The sequence below is a fragment of the Cervus elaphus genome, chromosome X (genome assembly GCF_910594005.1).
Source record: "Cervus elaphus chromosome X, mCerEla1.1, whole genome shotgun sequence".
NCBI lineage: Eukaryota > Metazoa > Chordata > Mammalia > Artiodactyla > Cervidae > Cervus > Cervus elaphus.
Window position 1 is genome coordinate 27619416 of NC_057848.1, and position 16921 is coordinate 27636336.

At 58.6% G+C, this 16921-nt stretch overlaps 1 protein-coding gene across 1 annotated transcript; it reads right to left on the reverse strand.

Moving 5' to 3' along the window:
* Positions 1-1267: 1267 nt before the first annotated feature.
* On the reverse strand, positions 1268-16776 carry ABCD1 (ATP binding cassette subfamily D member 1). Its single transcript, XM_043895341.1, has 10 exons — positions 15318-16776; positions 12270-12450; positions 8302-8444; positions 8027-8195; positions 7518-7612; positions 5725-5870; positions 5321-5466; positions 2881-2965; positions 2490-2615; positions 1268-2401 (listed from the first exon to the last, which is right to left on the reverse strand). Exons 1-10 carry the CDS (start codon positions 16230-16232, stop codon positions 2194-2196), a joined length of 2214 nt encoding a protein of 737 aa, XP_043751276.1. The 5' UTR covers positions 16233-16776; the 3' UTR covers positions 1268-2193.
* Between the last annotated feature and the right edge of the window lie 145 nt (positions 16777-16921).

The window sequence follows — 16921 nt, forward strand, 5'->3', positions numbered from 1 at the left end:
TGAACTCGGGCCCTCTGCAGTGGAAGTGCAGAGCCTTCACCACCGGACTGCCAGGGAAGTCCCCCTGTTGACTTCTACTTACTCTCTAATCCATCTGGGGTTTCAGGCCTCAGCACATCCGGCCTGGGTTGTCAAGCGGTGTGCTCCTTTTCTATGTCTCTCTGTATCACTTCACCTATTATCCATCCATCATCATCATCAATCTATCATCTCTATTATCTATTGGTCATCCATCACTTCTACCTCTTTAGGATCAGTGTCTCTATCATCTATTTTTTGAGGTACAATTCACATAAAGCCATGCCTTTTAAAGTTCACACTTTGTTGGCATTTAGCAGACAGACAGTATTTACAACCATGGCCTCTACAGTTCTATAACATTCTTATTACCCCAAAAAGGAAAACTGAACCCATTCAGCAGTCACTCCCCAGCCCCCGGCAGCCATCAGTCTACTTGGGAAGCAGAATAATACTCCATTGTATGGAGAGACCACATTTTACTTGTGCATTCATCTGTTGATAGACATTCCAGTTGTTTCCACTTTGGGTTACCATCAACAGTACTGTGAAGAATATTCATGTGTAAAGGTTTATGACTGAACATCTAGTTTCCATTCTCTGGGTCTAAACCTCTGAGTAGAGGTGCTGGGTCACATGGGAACTCTGTGCCCAGCTTTCCCGGACCTGCCACCCTCTTGCCCACCATGGCTGCCCCGTTTCCGGCCCCACCAGCAGGGGATAACAGCCAGGTGCGGTGTTCTTGTCTCCCTCTGCTTGGCCTCCTTGAAGCATTAGCTCCCATGTTACCTCCATCCTGTTTCTGGAGTAAGTCCAGGCTCTTTAAGCAAGGCCCTGGCCCCTCCCTTTCCCCTGCACTTGGCATGTGGCACAAGCATCTCCCACTCCTGCAAGGTCTGGAAGTCCTGTGTCCCACTACCCTTGGCCTGGTTGGCTCAGGACTCTTGTTCCTCCGTGTCCCCCACAAGCCCGCTGCTTGGTATCTCTCTCAAAGCTTTTCATGCATGGACCAGGCCTCAGCCCCTTCCTCTTCCCTGGCACAGGGTTCAGGGTCCTCTTGGCTTAGCCATCATTTTGGGGAAATATTGCAGATGCTTCCTTGCCATGGCCGGGTCCAGAGGACATGTGGGCCAGCATCTTTGGCTGCAGGTGGGCCACCGAGGTTGCCCCTCACCCAGGCCTACAGCTGCCCCTCCTGCCTCTCCCCCAACCAAGCCCCTGTGTGGACAGAGAGGCTGGGAGGCAACAGTGCACTTTCCACGGCAGGTCTTTACTGAGGAACTCAGGGAAGCTCCCCGACCCCAGGGCTGAGGGCCTGAAAGGCACACGGCGGCGTGGCAGCAGTGGGGGTCTCCCTCTCAGGTCAGGGCTGCCTTTGCAGACACAGCTTCCCCGCTGACCCCTCTTTGGCACTGGACTGGGCACCACGGTGCCCTCATGCCTCGTGGCCCCAGGGTCTGTCGCCCCTGGGGCCGGCCCGCACCCACCCACCCTCTGGTGGTCGGCAGTGTAGGCTGGTGGGGTGGTGGGCGGGCCAGGGGCTGGCTGACCAGGTGCTCCCGCTGGCGATGGAGATGTCTACAAAGAGGAATCCAATAAATTAGCTTGAAGAAGGGGATAGAGACGGGGCTACATTCTTATCATGGCTCGGTAGGAAAAGCTGTGCAATTCTTTTCCTTGCGGATTCTATAGAATGATGGGTGGGGGGGGGGCACGAATGAGGGGTTCTGTCTCATTCTGAGGGTATCACTTGGCTGTTTTTACAGCAACGAGGGCATCCCAGGGGATGGGAGCCTCGCTGGGTCCCTGGGATGATGGCAATAGAGGCATGGACCATGATGTCTCTGAGGGACCACAAAGCCAAGAATGATGGGCTGCAGCCTGGGGAGGTGCTACCCGGCAAACCCCAGGACTCCAAGGCCCAGGCTGCTGCTGGCAGCGGGGTGTGCCTCTGGCCACTCTCCCTTCCCCACTCAGGTCCCCGGGAAGGGTGCACGGGTTTCACGGGTGATCCCCTGGGAGGCCTGCGAGAATGGCGAAGCATGCGACGGGGGGCGGGGGAGGGGGGCGTGGGGCCGGGTTGCACAGGCGCTCTGTCTCCTTCATGTGATCCGAGGGTTGGGGCAGGGGTGGAGGGGGGCCGAGGGCCAAGCAAGAGAGAGCCAGGGCCCTCGGTCAAGTGGCAGCACCCTGGGTGGCCCCAGGACCCTGGCCCAGGATCTGGCAGAGCTCCTGGTGGCGCCGCTGCATCTTGGGGATGCCCGCCAGCTGCTGCTCGAGCCGCTGCTTCTCCTCAGTCAGGCTCAGGCGGGCGGCTGAGTCCAGCTTCTCAAACTTCCAGCCGCCTTCCCCATCGAACTGCAGCAAGTGGGTGTGGTACTTCCTGCGTCAGGAGAGGGACCGGGAGGAGGCACTCAGCGGGCTGCCAGAACCTTTGGCCAGAGTCCTGTGGGAAGGGAGGGCACACCTACCACAGGGAGGGTCGGTGGGTGATGGAAAGCAGCGCAATGCCTGCGTCCTTGGCTGCCTGGAAGATCTTCCCTTCCACATCGATGCTCACGGCACTGGTACACTCATCCAGGAGGGCGTACTTGGGCCTTGGGGTCATGGCCATGTGGGTGAGGCTGCGGGCCTCTGGGGCTAATGCCCTGGGCTGGCCCCAGCCCCTCAGGCGGAGGCAGGGGGAGCTTGACACCCCCATCCCCCCCCATTCCCCCCACCCCCCCGGGCCCCCAGGGCTGGGGCCAAGCCTCCAAGCAGTTCTGCCTCCCTGCTTCAGGAGGTCCCAGAGAAAGAGGTTTGGGGAACTCCTGGTGCCCAAGGGAGCCCAAGCACCTTGTTACTGGGAGGCTGGCAGCTCACCTGTGGTAGAACATGCGGGCCATGCCAACTCTCTGCTTCTCGCCCCCCGACAGGACATCTTTCCAGTCGCACACGGCCTCCCAACCTGGCACAGGACAAGGGTTGCTGTTCAGTTCAGGAGGGCTGGGCAGCATCTGCAGAAGGGCCCGGGCCCAAGCCCAGGCCCGGGCATGGTGGGTGTTGTGGGAAGGCTTGGGGTTGCTCAGAGGGCTACAGACACGAGTGAGAGCAGAACACGGCAGGGAAAGGCCAGCCACTGGGGACGTCTGCAGACACTGTTTTAGTCCAAAAGGGCTCGTTCCAGATTTACACACATTTCCTCTGATAAGACACCAGGTAGTCCTCACTTGCAGGCCCTGAGGATGCCACCCACCGCATGTGGACACTGGGTCTTCTTAGGACTGGTCGAGTTAAAGGGAGGTCACGAGGGTGACCCTAATCCAATGGGACTGTGTCCTTATAAAAGGGGACACTTAAAAGACACAGCCACACATGGAGGAAAGATGACACAGGGTGCAGATGGCCTCTCCCATCCCAGGAGAGAGGCCTGGAACACACCCTCCTTCACGGCCAGTGGGAGGAACTGACCTTGCCCACGCCTGGATCATGGACGTCTGGCCTCCACGACTGGGAGACAATACATTTCTGTTGTTTGCCCCACCCAGTCTCTCGTGCCAGCAAACTCACACAGGACCTAACGGGGCTAATGAAGTGCCACTGGATAGCAGACAGTCAAGGCAGAGCCCCAAGAATGGCTCTGGGGGTCTCTCTGGAAACTTCTCACCCACAGGGACGAGGCCTGTGTGTCCCAGTGTGAAGCATGTCAACAAGGCTCAGGAGAGTTCCTTGGATGAGGAGGGAAGTGGGTGATTCATGAGAAACGCCTCCTGGCTTGCTCTTTCCACTCTCTTTCCAGAGAACTAGAATTTTCAGTAGGGCATGTGGCCACCCACCAAAAAAAAAAAAAAAAAACTTTACTGTCCAAGTTGCCCTGATGGGAGGTTTAACCACAGAATTGAATCCTGGCCAATGGGATGTAAGTTTACGTGTTACACATGTGGCAGTTTCTGGAACTTTCTTTAAAAGACAGCATTCACTCAGTGATTGCCCACACCTCACCTTCTCTATCCTATGGCTCGGGATATGTGATGTGACATGACGCCAAAGCAGCCACCATGGACTGCGAAGTGACCTCGGGAATGGAGACCACATACAGCAGTGACTCGGGGGCCTTTATGGGGTGGGGCAATCCCCACCAACTGCAGCTTGCCTTCCTCAGGACTTCTATGTCCCAGTAAGATAAACTTGTAAATGATCTGAGCCACTGTTGGTGGGTAGTTCTGTTACTCACAGCTGAACTCAATGCTAATGGGGTGTAACAGCCAGCTCGGGGACCCCAGGCACTCAGGGGCACGTGGAGCCCAGGTGGAGGGGAGCGCTCTCAGGGTGAGCAAAAGGGGCCCCAGCAGGCCAGGAGGAAGTGAAGTGAACTGAAGTCGCTCAGTCGTGGCCGACTCCTTGCGGCCCCATGGACTGGAGCCTATCAGGTTCCTCCGTCCATGGGATTTTCCAGGCAAGAATCCTGTAGTGGGTGGCCATTTCCTTCTCCAGGAGATCTTCCCGACCTAGGGATTGAACCCGGGTCTCCGCATTGCCAGGAGGAAGCTTAGGATAAAGCTTTGCAGGGATCATGGCAACAAGGGGCCCCAGAGGAGCCAGCCCACTGAATCCACTGTCTGCGGCCCCTTTCTGTACAGGTGATGACACCTGTCGGCCCTGAGCTTGAGACTGGCACCTGCCCCTGTTACAGGTGGAGGGCATGTCCAGAGGTCAGGTTTGGCTCAAAGTCAAGCTGCCCCTCAGTGGCCAAGGCAGGACTCTGATTTCTACTATTCGGCTTTCAGTACAGAAACCCCAAAGCCAGCAGTTGGGCCACCCTCTCCTCCTCTGGGTGCCGTGGGCATTTAAAGACCAACCTGAGAGGCCCCCAAGTACTGGCCTGTCCCTCCTTCCTGTGGTCTCTTCCCAGGGGACACAGCCCCAGGCTGGAGGCAGACACGTGGGAGGGCAGGCGTCCCCTCCACTTCCACTGTTGCCATGCACATACCAGGCTGCCCTGCCTACACCTGGGCTCTGTACTCTCACTGAAATGCCTAACGTACCTGTGCATTCCCTGCCTGGCCCGAGGGGGCCTTGCCTGCCCGAGCCCACCGCCCAGAGACAGTGCCCTGTTGGATGCCCCTGCCAGGGTTGGTTGCCTTCCATGCTCAGTCTGTCTGGGGCTGTGTGCTTCCTGTGGGTCCTCCACTGGGGTGAGGCTCTCCCGACTCCATTGTGCTTTGGACTCCTGCATGTTGCTTGGGGTCATTTTCACCCCTGGGGGTGGTGCTAGGAGGGAGGCGGGGGCAGCACTGGTGGGTGGGGATGCCCCTTCACCTACCTCCTTCCCGTTGCAGGATGTGGTTCAAGTGCACGATGTCCAGGATGCCTTCCAGATGCTCCTCAGAATAGCCCTTCCGGCGCATGTCTTCCACCGAGTCGGGGTAGATCACCTGGTCACGCAAGGAGCCCACGGACATGTAGGGCCTGCAGGAGAGCCAGGTGGCCATGGAGGCAAGGCTGGCACCTCGGCGGGGGGGACCAATCGGAGGGAAGCACTCCCACCCCCTGGCAGGCTCAGACATACTCACGTGTGCACATGTGCCCCACTGTGGTAAGGTTTCTGGGCCAGCAGGTTGGGGCGGGGGGCTGGCAGGTGGAAGTGCCCATCCCCTCCGACCCCAGGGGCAGCCTCTTGCTACCCTCTGCCCCCTCAGATCAGAGGGGGCGGAGGGTGCCGCTCACCTCTGGGGGATGTAGAACATACGCTGGGGCGGGGGCTTGTAGAGCACACCGCCGTATGTGGGCCACAGCCCACCCAGGATCCGGAACAGGGAGCTCTTGCCGCAGCCGTTGGGGCCAGTGATGAGCAGGTGCATGCCTTCTTCCACCTGCAGGGGCGGCAGGCAGCTGTGGGCATGGCCCAGGCCCCCTCCCCTCACCTGTGGCTGACCTGCCGGCCTCAGGTCAGCACCTGGCCCATGCCCACTCTCCATCTCTGGCTGCAGCACGGCAGGGCCCCCAGGGCAGGCTCTCGAGTTCAGCTGCAGGGCCCTGGCTTGTCCCTGATGCACGCCAGAAACCACGGGAACAGCAGGACAGCCTGTTCTGCCGTGGTCCAGCAAACAGTCAGTGGCGCCCCCCTCCAGCACACCCGGAGGCCATGCGGGCAGCGAGTGCTTCAGGTTACGCAACGAGCCTGATATCTGCTGATCTGGAGACACCTGGTGGGGGGGGCTGCTGTCTGCAGGGTAGGGGACGGCACTGAAGGCGCAGCTCCCCAATCTGATCCCCACCACCACCACCTTGTGTGATTTCACCGTGACACCCCGGGCCTTCCAGCCAGGGTGGTCCTCTCACTATCCCAGAGCACGTGTCCCAGGCGGTCTCCCTCGCCCCCTTCCCTGAACCTCTGTGATCGCCCTTCTTACCCTATCACCTGGCTGAACAGAGCCGGGGGCCCCCCATCGCTAACCTAACCAGAGCCCAACTCCACCAGTGGCTCTGCCAGGATGGAGCTCTTTCTCAGCCCCCGGCCCCCACTCCCTCACCTCACCTCACCTTCTAACTAGCTGCCCACCTGGGCCTGCCTGGCAACCATTCAACTGGGATAAACCGGCCATCAGCAGCACCCCAACCTCCCAAAGGTGACTACTCCCAGGGGTAATGGCGATCATACCACTGCTCTGTGCCCAGCCTCCAGCTGGCCGCCTGCCCACCTGCCTAGAGGCTCCTGGGTGAAGCTTCATGTGATTTCTATGCCCCCAGAGCTGGTGAGCTGGGGTCCTTGCTGAACCTGGAGAGCCATCTGACCCGGGCTCTTTGTAACCCTTAAGGGCTTCCCTGATTTACCTCTGGTTTACAGTGCCCAGCCTGGAGCTCAGGGAACATTAGGTGAACAAATGAATGACTTCCATCCCCAGGACGACCCTTCAGTCCATCACTCCGTCCAAAGCCCTGGCTAGGCACATGGGTTACTGGTGGCTGTCGGCCCCCAGGGTGTCCTGTCCACAGACAGCCTGCATCGTGGATGACAGCTCTCCCAGGGAGCCAGGCCATGCCCACCACTCACTTTCCCTGGGTGCCTCTCACAGCAGATGGGTGGGACTGCATGCCCAGGTTGGTGGAAGAGCTTCCACCAACCTGGGACCAGAGTTGGACCAGAGTCCCCAGGTCCTGGGCTTCTCAGGGACGGGGTGGGGTGTGGGGTGTGGGGTGCTGGCAACAATACGGCCAGGAACCTATGGGTGACTGTTGCCCAATCCTGGTAATCACAAGGCTCTTTTATCAGTTCTGACTCCATTGCCCCAGAACTAATAGGTAGACACATTGCTCTTTCACCTTCAGCTTCAGCTGCCTGCCACGTAGACCTGGGGTCAATGGCTACTGACAACACAAGGCAGGCTGACCAGGCTGGGTCCTAAGGGCTGAGACTTGTGGGTGGCTTGTGGGTGCAAAAGGCCAGGCCCAGGGCCTCAGGGTTGGCTTCAGCCCCACCCGAGCTTCTGGGCTGGTGCTTGGCCACGCCTTCTACTTACCCTGATGTTGAGACTGGCTACCACCACCTCCCCGGTGGGCGTGATAATGGGGATGTTCTCACACACGATGCCCTGTTCCACATCCACCACTTGGCCTGGAGAGAGGGCGTGAGGCAGAGAGAGGGGGGTGGAGCGCTCCCCCACCTTCTGCTGGCTTCCGTGGGCCCCCACCCCCCAGCAGCCCACCAGTGTGTGGCTTCACCATGCTTCCCTTGCTGTGCTCGGGGCTGGGAAGAGGGACAGTGTCTGCTCCTGCCCTGCAGCGCCCCCCAACGCCAACTCCAATGCTTGGGGCCTCTTCCACAGCACACCGACCCCCCCCCCCCAGCCTCTACTCCACTCAGGGGCCACCCTCCACCTCTTTTGCAAAGAGAAATCCTGGCCAGGGTTACTGCTCTGGGAAGGGGGTCAGTGGGGACCACAACTTGCCTGGGAAGCCCTCCAGGGCACACCGGGCAGTGGTGGGAGGTCCAGGACCCGTGGGGCCTCTTTGGGGAGGGCGACCTTACCTCGGATCTGCAGGGGCCCCTCCACGCGGACGCCAGACTTCACAATGGCCCCGGACCCCGCCTGCACATCCTCCGACTCCCCGGGCCTCTTGAAACGGCACTGCCGGACATCTTCGAATACCTGGAACATCTCGTAGACCCTGGCTGTGTAGCCAGCCAGCTCTGTGACCTGCAGGGAGGGTGATCCTGGCTTAGCCTCTGCCAGCAGGGGTGGAGGGGAGAGGGCACGAGTGGGGTGGGGGGAGGGCCGGGGCAGGGGCTGGACCGGGGGCTACCTCCTTGTAGGATGACATGACCCGCTCGATGGCATCCGCGGCAGCAGTGAGGAGGTTGCGGGCGATGGTGAAGGCTTCCGTGCGCTCACTCACCAGTTCCCCCTCCTTCATCGCTTGGGCGGCCTTCTTCACCGCCTCTGAGTCTGCAGAGCATGGCAGGGGTTGGGGGGTGGGTGGGGAGGGGGCAAAGACAGTGGAAAATCAAAACTGACCCACTAGGGGAGAGAGGAAGTCCCTCTAGCTCATGGTGCTTGGACAACCGGGTCTCCACGTGCCAAAGACAAACCTTGACCTCACACAACACACAAAAACAAACTCTAAGCAGAGCCCTGGCCTGCACACAGAGCTGAGACTATGTAACTCTTAGAAGAAAGCACTTGGGCATTAGGTATGGCTCCTTGAATAGGACACCAAAAGCAAAACAGAGAAGGAAGCTTCATCAAAGAGAAAAAGTTGGGGGCACCAAAGTAAATCCACAAAGTGAAAACACAGCCTATGGATTGGAAGAAAGTACCTGCAAATCATGAATCTGATAAGGGCCTAGGTCCTAGAATATATAAAGAACTTTGTCGATTCAATAGTAAGGAGATAAACAACACAATTAAACAGTGGGCAAAGGATCTAAATAAATGTTTCCATTTTAAGATACACAGATGGCCAATAAGCACATGAAAAAATGTTGATTGACCCCGTTTTACCCTCATCTCTCCCCTTAATGCTGTATTCTGTGGCCATGCTCAATGCTGCTATTTCTCTAAAGGAGCCTGCTTCTGTCTTGACTTGCTTTTTTCTTTTGTCTCAGTTGAGACCTCATGGTTGCCCAGTACAACCCTCTCTTGTCCATGGCTTTGACTCTCTTGATCCTTGGGTCCCCTAGAGGGGCAAGGCTTTTATACAAGAAATGTTCTCTAAATGGTGATGGGAAGCAAAACAAGCTGACTCTGAGGACTACCTCTATCCACAGGCATAAACAGTTCTGAGGCAGGAGCCCTCAAGGATATGATGGTGAGGGTGGGGTAGGAAGGGGAAGAAAGGTTAGGGCAGGTGCAGTGGGGGGTAGACAATTCTGGACCGGAGGCCAGAGCACCAGGAATCCAGGGCACTGGGCAGGGGAGGGGACTGGCGATTCTGAGAGTCTAACATCCCAGACCTTCCTTCCAACTGTGGTCCTAGGTGGGGCGGGGGAGGGGGGAATACAAACCATCCTCTCTGGACATCCTGAGAGCTTGAAAGGGACTGCACACAAAGGGGAAGGGTCTGCAGGGACCCTGGCAACAGCGGGTACCTCCCTGGAGACAGCATAACTCTCTGCCGCTGTCCTCAGTGCCCACAGCTAGACACCCGACAGCTATTCCTGGCCAGGTGGTCCCTCTCTGGCCTTCTAGCTTGGCGGTGCCGGCAGGCCAGAAGGGCAAAGTTAGCTACATCTGTTTCCCCTGGTGATTGCCTGCCTCTTTACCTCATTCCCAGCACTCTCCAGTTTGCAGTTACTGGAGACACAGCAGGGACAAAACAGAAACACCTCTGGCTTCCTTGAGTCTGGCCATGAAGGTGGGCACAGGAGCTGAGGCCTCCGAATCGCCCACAAAGCCTAACACGGCAGAGGCTCCGGAAAGTCCTAGGCCTGCAGAGGAGGGAACTGGTCGCAAGTGCTTCCTCCCAGAAACCGCAGGTTGGTTTCCTCCTGGGTCCCTTCCCATGCTCCTGGCCAAATCAAGGCCACCCCTTGAATAGGTCCATTGGTGGAAACAATGACCACTTCCAACTAGATCTTTCCTCTTGGCAGAGAGAGACAGACAGCTGAGGATACAGAAGCCCCAAGAGAGAGGCACCGATACGGAAAGAGTGAGAGACACTTCTTGTTCTGGAATGTGCGCATCAGGCTCCCTCTCTTCACATAGTACTGAAAACCCTCTAACCACCCAACTGCACAAGATACAACACCTTTTCCATTGGAGCTGTGCTTGCAGGAAAGCGAGGGAAATTCCCAGGAGCGAGAAGAAAAGCTAGCAGCTAGTGCTCCTGTGACATCCCTGGAGACGGAGATGGGAGCTGCTGTCACACAGCCAGGGCTCAAGATGCAAAGTCGCCTCTCTGAACTGGTAATTATGTGTCTAGGGCTCAAATTAATATCACCTCCAAGTTCAGGAACTCCTTCACCCCAAGTGGAGAAGTTAACAGGAAATGGCCTCCAACTGGTTCCTTACCTGGGAGCCCAGCTAAAACCAAAGCCAATGAGTGTTCTGGGGAATCCTACCCTCCAGTGTTTGCTAAGCCCACAAGGACCTTGAGCAAAGAAGACCAGCAGCTGGAAGATGAAGTTGGCTTAGACGCTCAAGAATTCAGACAACCAAATGGCTGGATAAATAGTGAAGTGGCTCAGTCATGTCTGACTCTTAGTGACCCCATGGACTGTAGCCTACCAGGCTCCTCCATTGGTCCATGGGATTTTCCAGGAAGAGTACTGGAGTGGGTTGCCATTTCCTTCTCCAGGGGGATCTTCCTGATCCAGGGATTGAACCCAGGTCTCAATGGCTGGATAGAGACCCTGGAATAAGCATGATTAGTATGGTAGCTGGCCGAAGAGGGGCAGCCAGAGAGATGAGAAAAGCAGACACAAACACAGCTTGAAATTTCTATTTTCAAATGTCTATTTAAAAGAGAATAAAGTATAACTTTACAGAAACATCATTGAAAATGAAAATAATTCAAATTAGATGCAGCCGAAGAGAAAACGAGCCAATGAGTGAACGGGAAAATTGGAAGACCCCTCCCAGAATTTAGCGCAGACAGTGCGAGGTGGGCCAAGGGGCAGACAGAGGCCAGAAGGAAAGAGCACAAAGAATGAGAGAGACAATATTTAAAAAGGGAACAACTGAGAACTTTCCATGATGGAAGCAATCTGAATGACGGAACAGTCTGGATATTCACAGGACATACAAGAAGTTTCAAGCAGAATAAATGGAAACACACGGGCAAACACCTCCCAGAGAAACTGCAGAGAAAAAGTCTAACCAGGGAGACCATGCAGGCAGCTGAGAGCAGTTAAGCTGATGGCAGGTTTTCCAATAGAGGCAATGGGATGTTGTCAACAGGCTAAAGAGATACCAACAGACCGCCTCAACTCCCTCATCCAACTAAACTTCAGTTGTGGAGGGGAGGGTAAAATAAAGACATTTTCAGACAACAAAATATTCTCAAAGCTCCCTTGACAAAAGCCTCACGGTAAGAACTTCTGAAGGACATCTGTCCGAAGGAGGGTTACCGGCCTGTGGGGAAGGGCTTTCCTAGAGAAAACTGCAGAGAAAGAGAACCAAAAAAAAGCAGAAACTCATGGGTGAAATCTGAACATGCAGTGACCCGATAAAGCCATGGCAAAATTGATGGCAGGCTGGTCCTCCAAAGTGTGGTAAGCAAGGGCCGGGATGAGGAGGAGCTATTGATTAACCCAGACTTTTCTCAAGTATGCACATTAACCTTTGAAGGGCAACCACGAAGACTGTAAATAGAATGAATTCTTTGCAAACCAGTAGAGGAACAAACGGAATCCTTCACAGTCCCCAGGCCTCAGGCAAGAGGGCCCTGCCCTTGACAACCTGCAAGAGCTATTGTGGGTGTGGGAAAGCCCAGGTTTGAGCCAGAAAGGGGCTCCTTAAACGTACTTCCCCATCCTCCCACTGCCAAGATGGGTCAAGACAGGGCCAGGTGGGCAACAGTGCAGATGCCTGTTGAAGGGTGTTCCTGAACTGCCATCCTCAGGCTTGGCTGAGTGGGACCAAGAAGCATGAGATACTATAATGGGGACCCACATGTAGTTTGGCAGAGAGGAGCTCCGGGAGAGTGCAACCTCAGATGTTTCCCAAGGGTGCCAGCTGGGGTCCCCAGCAGTAGAAGAGGCAGGTGGGCCAGCTGGGCACCAAGCCCTCCCAAGTCTAGTCCAGTGGTCCAGAAGGCCGGCCCCCTCTCACCTGACTCTGAGTAACCAGTAGCAGTGATGATAGGGACAGCCACCATAAGCAAGCCTGAGGCGCTCCACACGTACTTCATGAGGAACTGCTCCAGCATGACGTACCACAGGCGTTCCAGCAGAATGAGGTTGATCTGGGAAGCCAGGTCCTGGTAGGAGTGCTGCAGAAGGGCCAACTCCACCTGTGAGGAAGGGGTGCCAGAGACCCAGAGGCATGGCAGTCAGTCCCCCGGGGCAACAGTGATCATCCCTGAGTGCCAGGACACACAGGCCATTCGAGGGTCATGTTGGGGCTGAGAGCTGGGGCTTAGGACTGGGCCACGCTTGATGAGTCAAAGCGTCGTTTACCAGAATTGGCTTTGCTTAATGGCTCAGCCTACCTGGTCCAAATGCCATGCCTCTTGCCACCTCCAGGCTGTGAGCTGGAGCAGATCACTTTCCCTGTCTGGACTACCATGGACAGGGGGACAGGTCTCAAACTCGGGAGAGGTATGGCATAGACAATGCAGCGCTGGGGTACAGCGGCAGTGAAGGGGCTCACCCCCCTACTTCTGAAGCTCCCACCCCCTTTCCACTGTCTCTTCAGTTGGGATGCTCACCATGCCCCTTCTCTGCCCCAGAGAGCTTTTCAACACGGGCCGAGGGCAGCCACCTTGCCCATTCTTTGAGCAACTGCCAGGGGGCCACCCTGAACGAAGCGGAGGGGAGCGCAGGAAACCCAAAAGCAATAGCTGGTTTCAAAGAACGCGCTTCGGTCATCTCTACCTCCGTAGGCCCTGGCCTCCCTTTCCTTTCCCTCAGTTCCTCTGGGTAACAAACTTGCACTGCGTCCTCCCACAGAGACCGGTAGGGCACACTCCCAAGCAAACTCGTTCAGGAATCATCCTCAGTGGACAGCCCCATGCCCAAGCCAGCTGAGGACACCAGCCCACCAGCCAGGCCGCTAGGGGAACTGCCCTGCCTGCTCCTGCACTGGCCACCACTTGCCATCTCAGGAGAGTGGGCGAGAAACAGGCTCTCTGGGACAGCAGCAGTTAGATGGGCTGGAGTGGCCAAGAAGCAGTCGCAGCAAGGTGGCCATTGGGTCCTGGATGGCTTGGTAGGGGCGCCTGCCCTGATTCTGTCTCCCCACCCAATGGACAAGAGCTGCCCAGCCTGGAATAGTTTCCTTTGCCAATTCACCATGTCATAGCTGACTCTCTACTTGATTCTCACCACGTCCCATCGTATGTGTGTCCTCCTGTCCATGGTAGCCCAGACAGGCAAAATGACCTGCTCCAGCTCACACAGCCTGGAGGTGGCAAGACATATGGCATTTGGACCAGGTAGGCTGAGCCATTAAGCAAAGCCAATTCTTGTGAATGATGCTTTGACTTATTAAGAAAGGTCTACCCATGCTCAGGCTAATAAGAGGTTGGGTGTGTTGGTATGAGCCCATGTAATAACCCTTCTCCTTGACATCCCAGGAACAGCAAAATACTCGGCGGTCTGCCCTCCAGCCTGCTGATCTGAGCCTGGGCCAGTGTCCATGGGGATATCAGCCAATGGGACTGGGCTGAGTCGCGTGCCCGCACAGCGAGGGCAATCAAGCCACCCATGAAGGCCCATCACATCACACAGCCCTTTGCCCGAGGCCTCGACAGACAGGTTGGGGACGCACGCACAACCAGGCCCCTCCCACCCCTGCCGGTGAATCTTCCCCGTGAACGTGCCATTTCCTGAAACTAGCCCAGAGGAAATCCTTCAAAGAGCTAGCGATTCTCCCTTCTTCCCACCTTCCCTGTCCCCAGCCAGGTCTTGGGCATCGCTTTGCCTTTCCTGAAGCGAGCACGCCTACTCTGAGCGCCCTGGCGATCCAGGCTCGTGTTGGGAGCTGGCAGGCGTGCCAGCTGGGGCTGACAATGTAGCTGCGGGGAATGCGCCAAGTGCCTCACCCAAGGCCACGGCTGCCTGCCAAGACCCTGCGTCCCTGGAGCACAGGGGAGGAGGACGGGGGGTTGCGGCTGCAGAGCCGGCCCTTTTTCTCCTTATCTGGAGCCCAACTGGGAATGCCCCCTATCTGCTCAGGGATAAGTCTTAAAAAAAAAAAAATCAGGGACAAGCCTGCCTCCCTGCCTGATAAGATTGACTGCCAATGAGACAAGGTTGAGGACACAAGGCCATCTGACCTAGGGAGGATCCGCGGGCCTTCAGGAGCTGGATGCCATTGTACCCCTCCCCCAGAAGCACTGGGGAACCGAAACCAGAGTCGCAGAGAACCTAGCCGGAGGCAGCTGCAACCCAGGCAGGAGGAGGGGAGGGGCTAGAGCACTGGCCTGGAGTAACCTCTCCCAGGCCCCGGCTCCTGGCCCTAGCCGGCTGGCCGCTGACCCAGCCTGCTGGGGAGCTGCATGGCTGGGACCTGGGCGGAAGGGCGGCCACGCTGGGGGCAAGGTGGCCGCCGGGAGGGCAGGAAGTGCGTCTTGCTGCAGCGGCGGCTTGGGCCCCGGCACCCTAGGCTGGGGCCTCGGGGAGACAGCCAAGCCCACAGCCGGGCGAGCCTTTGGGCTCCAGAGAGGGGGGAGCTTGACCTGGAGCGCTGAGCTCTGATCGACACACCGGGCGCTGCTGCTCGTTAACCTCCGCTTGGGCTGAGTCATGCCCATAATGCCCACTTGCCTGGCCGGACGCCGGTCTTCAAAGGGTCTGGGGGACTAGGAGGGGGGCCAGGCAGCAGGCCACATCCCGTCATCCCTGCCCCCAGGTGGCAGGAGCCCCCTCTCTGTTGGCTGCAGGCAGGGGGCAGGCTGGGAGCTCTTGGGTCTCCCATCACTAGGGTCTGTAGCCCTAAGGCCAGGACAAGGGAGGCGGAGAGGAAGCAGAAGTGACCCAGGACAGTCTCCACCCAGCCTTCCTGCTTCTCCATTACTGTGCCAATCTGGGCTGCCCACGGCTCTGGGCGTCCCCAGCCTCCCTCTCCCATGGCCGGCCCACACCTGTGCCATCAGCCGCAGGCAGCCCCCGGCCTTCCTGCCCCGGACTCCCCCAGCCACGCGCTTTCCGGCCCCACCTCATGGCCCCCGTAGAAGGCAATCTCCTCTGAGTTGGCCACCACTCGGGAGTGCATGTAGCGCAGCTCTCCCTTGCGCCGTGCCTCCTCGGCCACCAGCTCCCCGAACTTGGGCGAGAAGGCTCGCAGCACGTTGGCTGTGAGGAAGACCACGAGGCCAGCGATGGCTGAGGGCCAGGCCGTGCCGGCCCCGCGGGAGCGGGCCGCTCGAACCAGGGTGTAGGTGGTCACGGCCACGTCCAGGAGTGGCTTGGTCAGGTTGGAGTAGAGGTGGGCCACAGAGGCAGCGAAGGCCACCACGTCCTCCGTCAGGGACTGGTCCGGGTTGCGAAGCCGCCCGTCCATGTTGCTGACCCGGTAGTAGGTCTGCTGGGAGAAGTAGAGGCTGTAGGCGTGGGCCACCAGCCGGCTGCGGAACCCCAGGGCCAGCTGGCCCTCCAGGTAGCGGATGGCACTGTTGATGAAGGTGGCGGGCAGCGCGATGAGCAGCCACTGCACGAGCTGCCAGCTGAAGGCCTGGGGGTCCTTGCGCACGATGCAGCGGGCCAGCCGGCCATCCAGGCGGGCCACGTACACTGACAGGAACGTCCGGCTCACCAGGGCAGCCGAGTGCAGCGCCAGCAGCCCCGTCTCCCGGCACAGGATCCTGGGGAAGAGCAGCCGCAGGAGCCACAGGAGCCGCTGCAAGAACACCCGGTTGACACCGGCCTTGGCCACTGCGGCCACAGGGGCACCAGAGACGTCCTGTGCGGGCTCCCCAGCCACCGCCGGTACTTGAGGGCTCCTGGCCGGAGTCAGGCACTGGCGCACCAGAGGATAGAGTTTGTGGGCTCCATAGGCCACGAGGGCCAGGACCACAGCAGTACGCTTCAGCGTGGTCACCCGCGAGGCTCGGGGGGTAGAGAGCACCGTCATGTCACCTGGGCTGGACTCACGGGACTAGGACTGGTGCCTGAGGCGGTAGAGGAGGCAGGTGGCTGCAAGGGTGGTGGCTCTGACCCCGGGCTCGTTGTCTAGGCAACTGGAGACCTTGTAGTGGTCCCTGAGACTGTCGCTTTAGGCCACCCGGGTGGTGCTGGGGCCCCTGGCGCGGGGGGGCTCAGGGGCCTCCAGGGTCGCGGCCTCTTCAGGCGGCCGAAGTGGAGGAACTTGTCAGTCCCTTGGCCCTTGGGGTCAGAGCCTCCAGAGGTCCGGGCCGAGAGGGCGTCTTTTTCTCTCCACCTCCTACTCCTCCTCCCCTGGTGGCGCCCCTCCCCGGGGTACCGGGCGCGTCCGTCCGCTCCGCAGCCCGGCTGAAGCGACTGTGACTCCGCCACCCGCCCAGAATCCCCACCTACCCACCCACCCACCCCTCCCCAGGGGCAAGTCGGGGGAGGGGGAGGAGGCGGAGGAGGGGCGGGAGGCGGAGCCCAGGCGCGGGGCGCCCCACCCAGTTCTCGCCCCACGGTGGGGCCCCGCCCCCTCCCCGGACCACAGAGACGCGGGAGGACCGCGCGGGCTAGAGAAGCGGCACCTCGCCTTCCCGCCAAGGCCGGGGCCCTGTCGCTCCGTGCGCGCGCGCAAGGCGAGGCTTCTTCCCCAGTCCCAGGCGTCGGGAGCCTCGG

Coding starts and splice junctions, on each gene's coding strand:
- ABCD1 (XM_043895341.1), bottom strand. CDS start 16,232: ATGACGGTGCTCTCTACCCCCCGAGCCTCGCGGGTGACCACGCTGAAG. Junction 12,451..15,317: donor CCTTCTACGGGGGCCATGAG/GTGGGGCCGGAA, acceptor CCTTCCTCACAG/GTGGAGTTGGCCCTTCTGCA. Junction 8,196..8,301: donor TCATGTCATCCTACAAGGAG/GTAGCCCCCGGT, acceptor CCCTCCCTGCAG/GTCACAGAGCTGGCTGGCTA.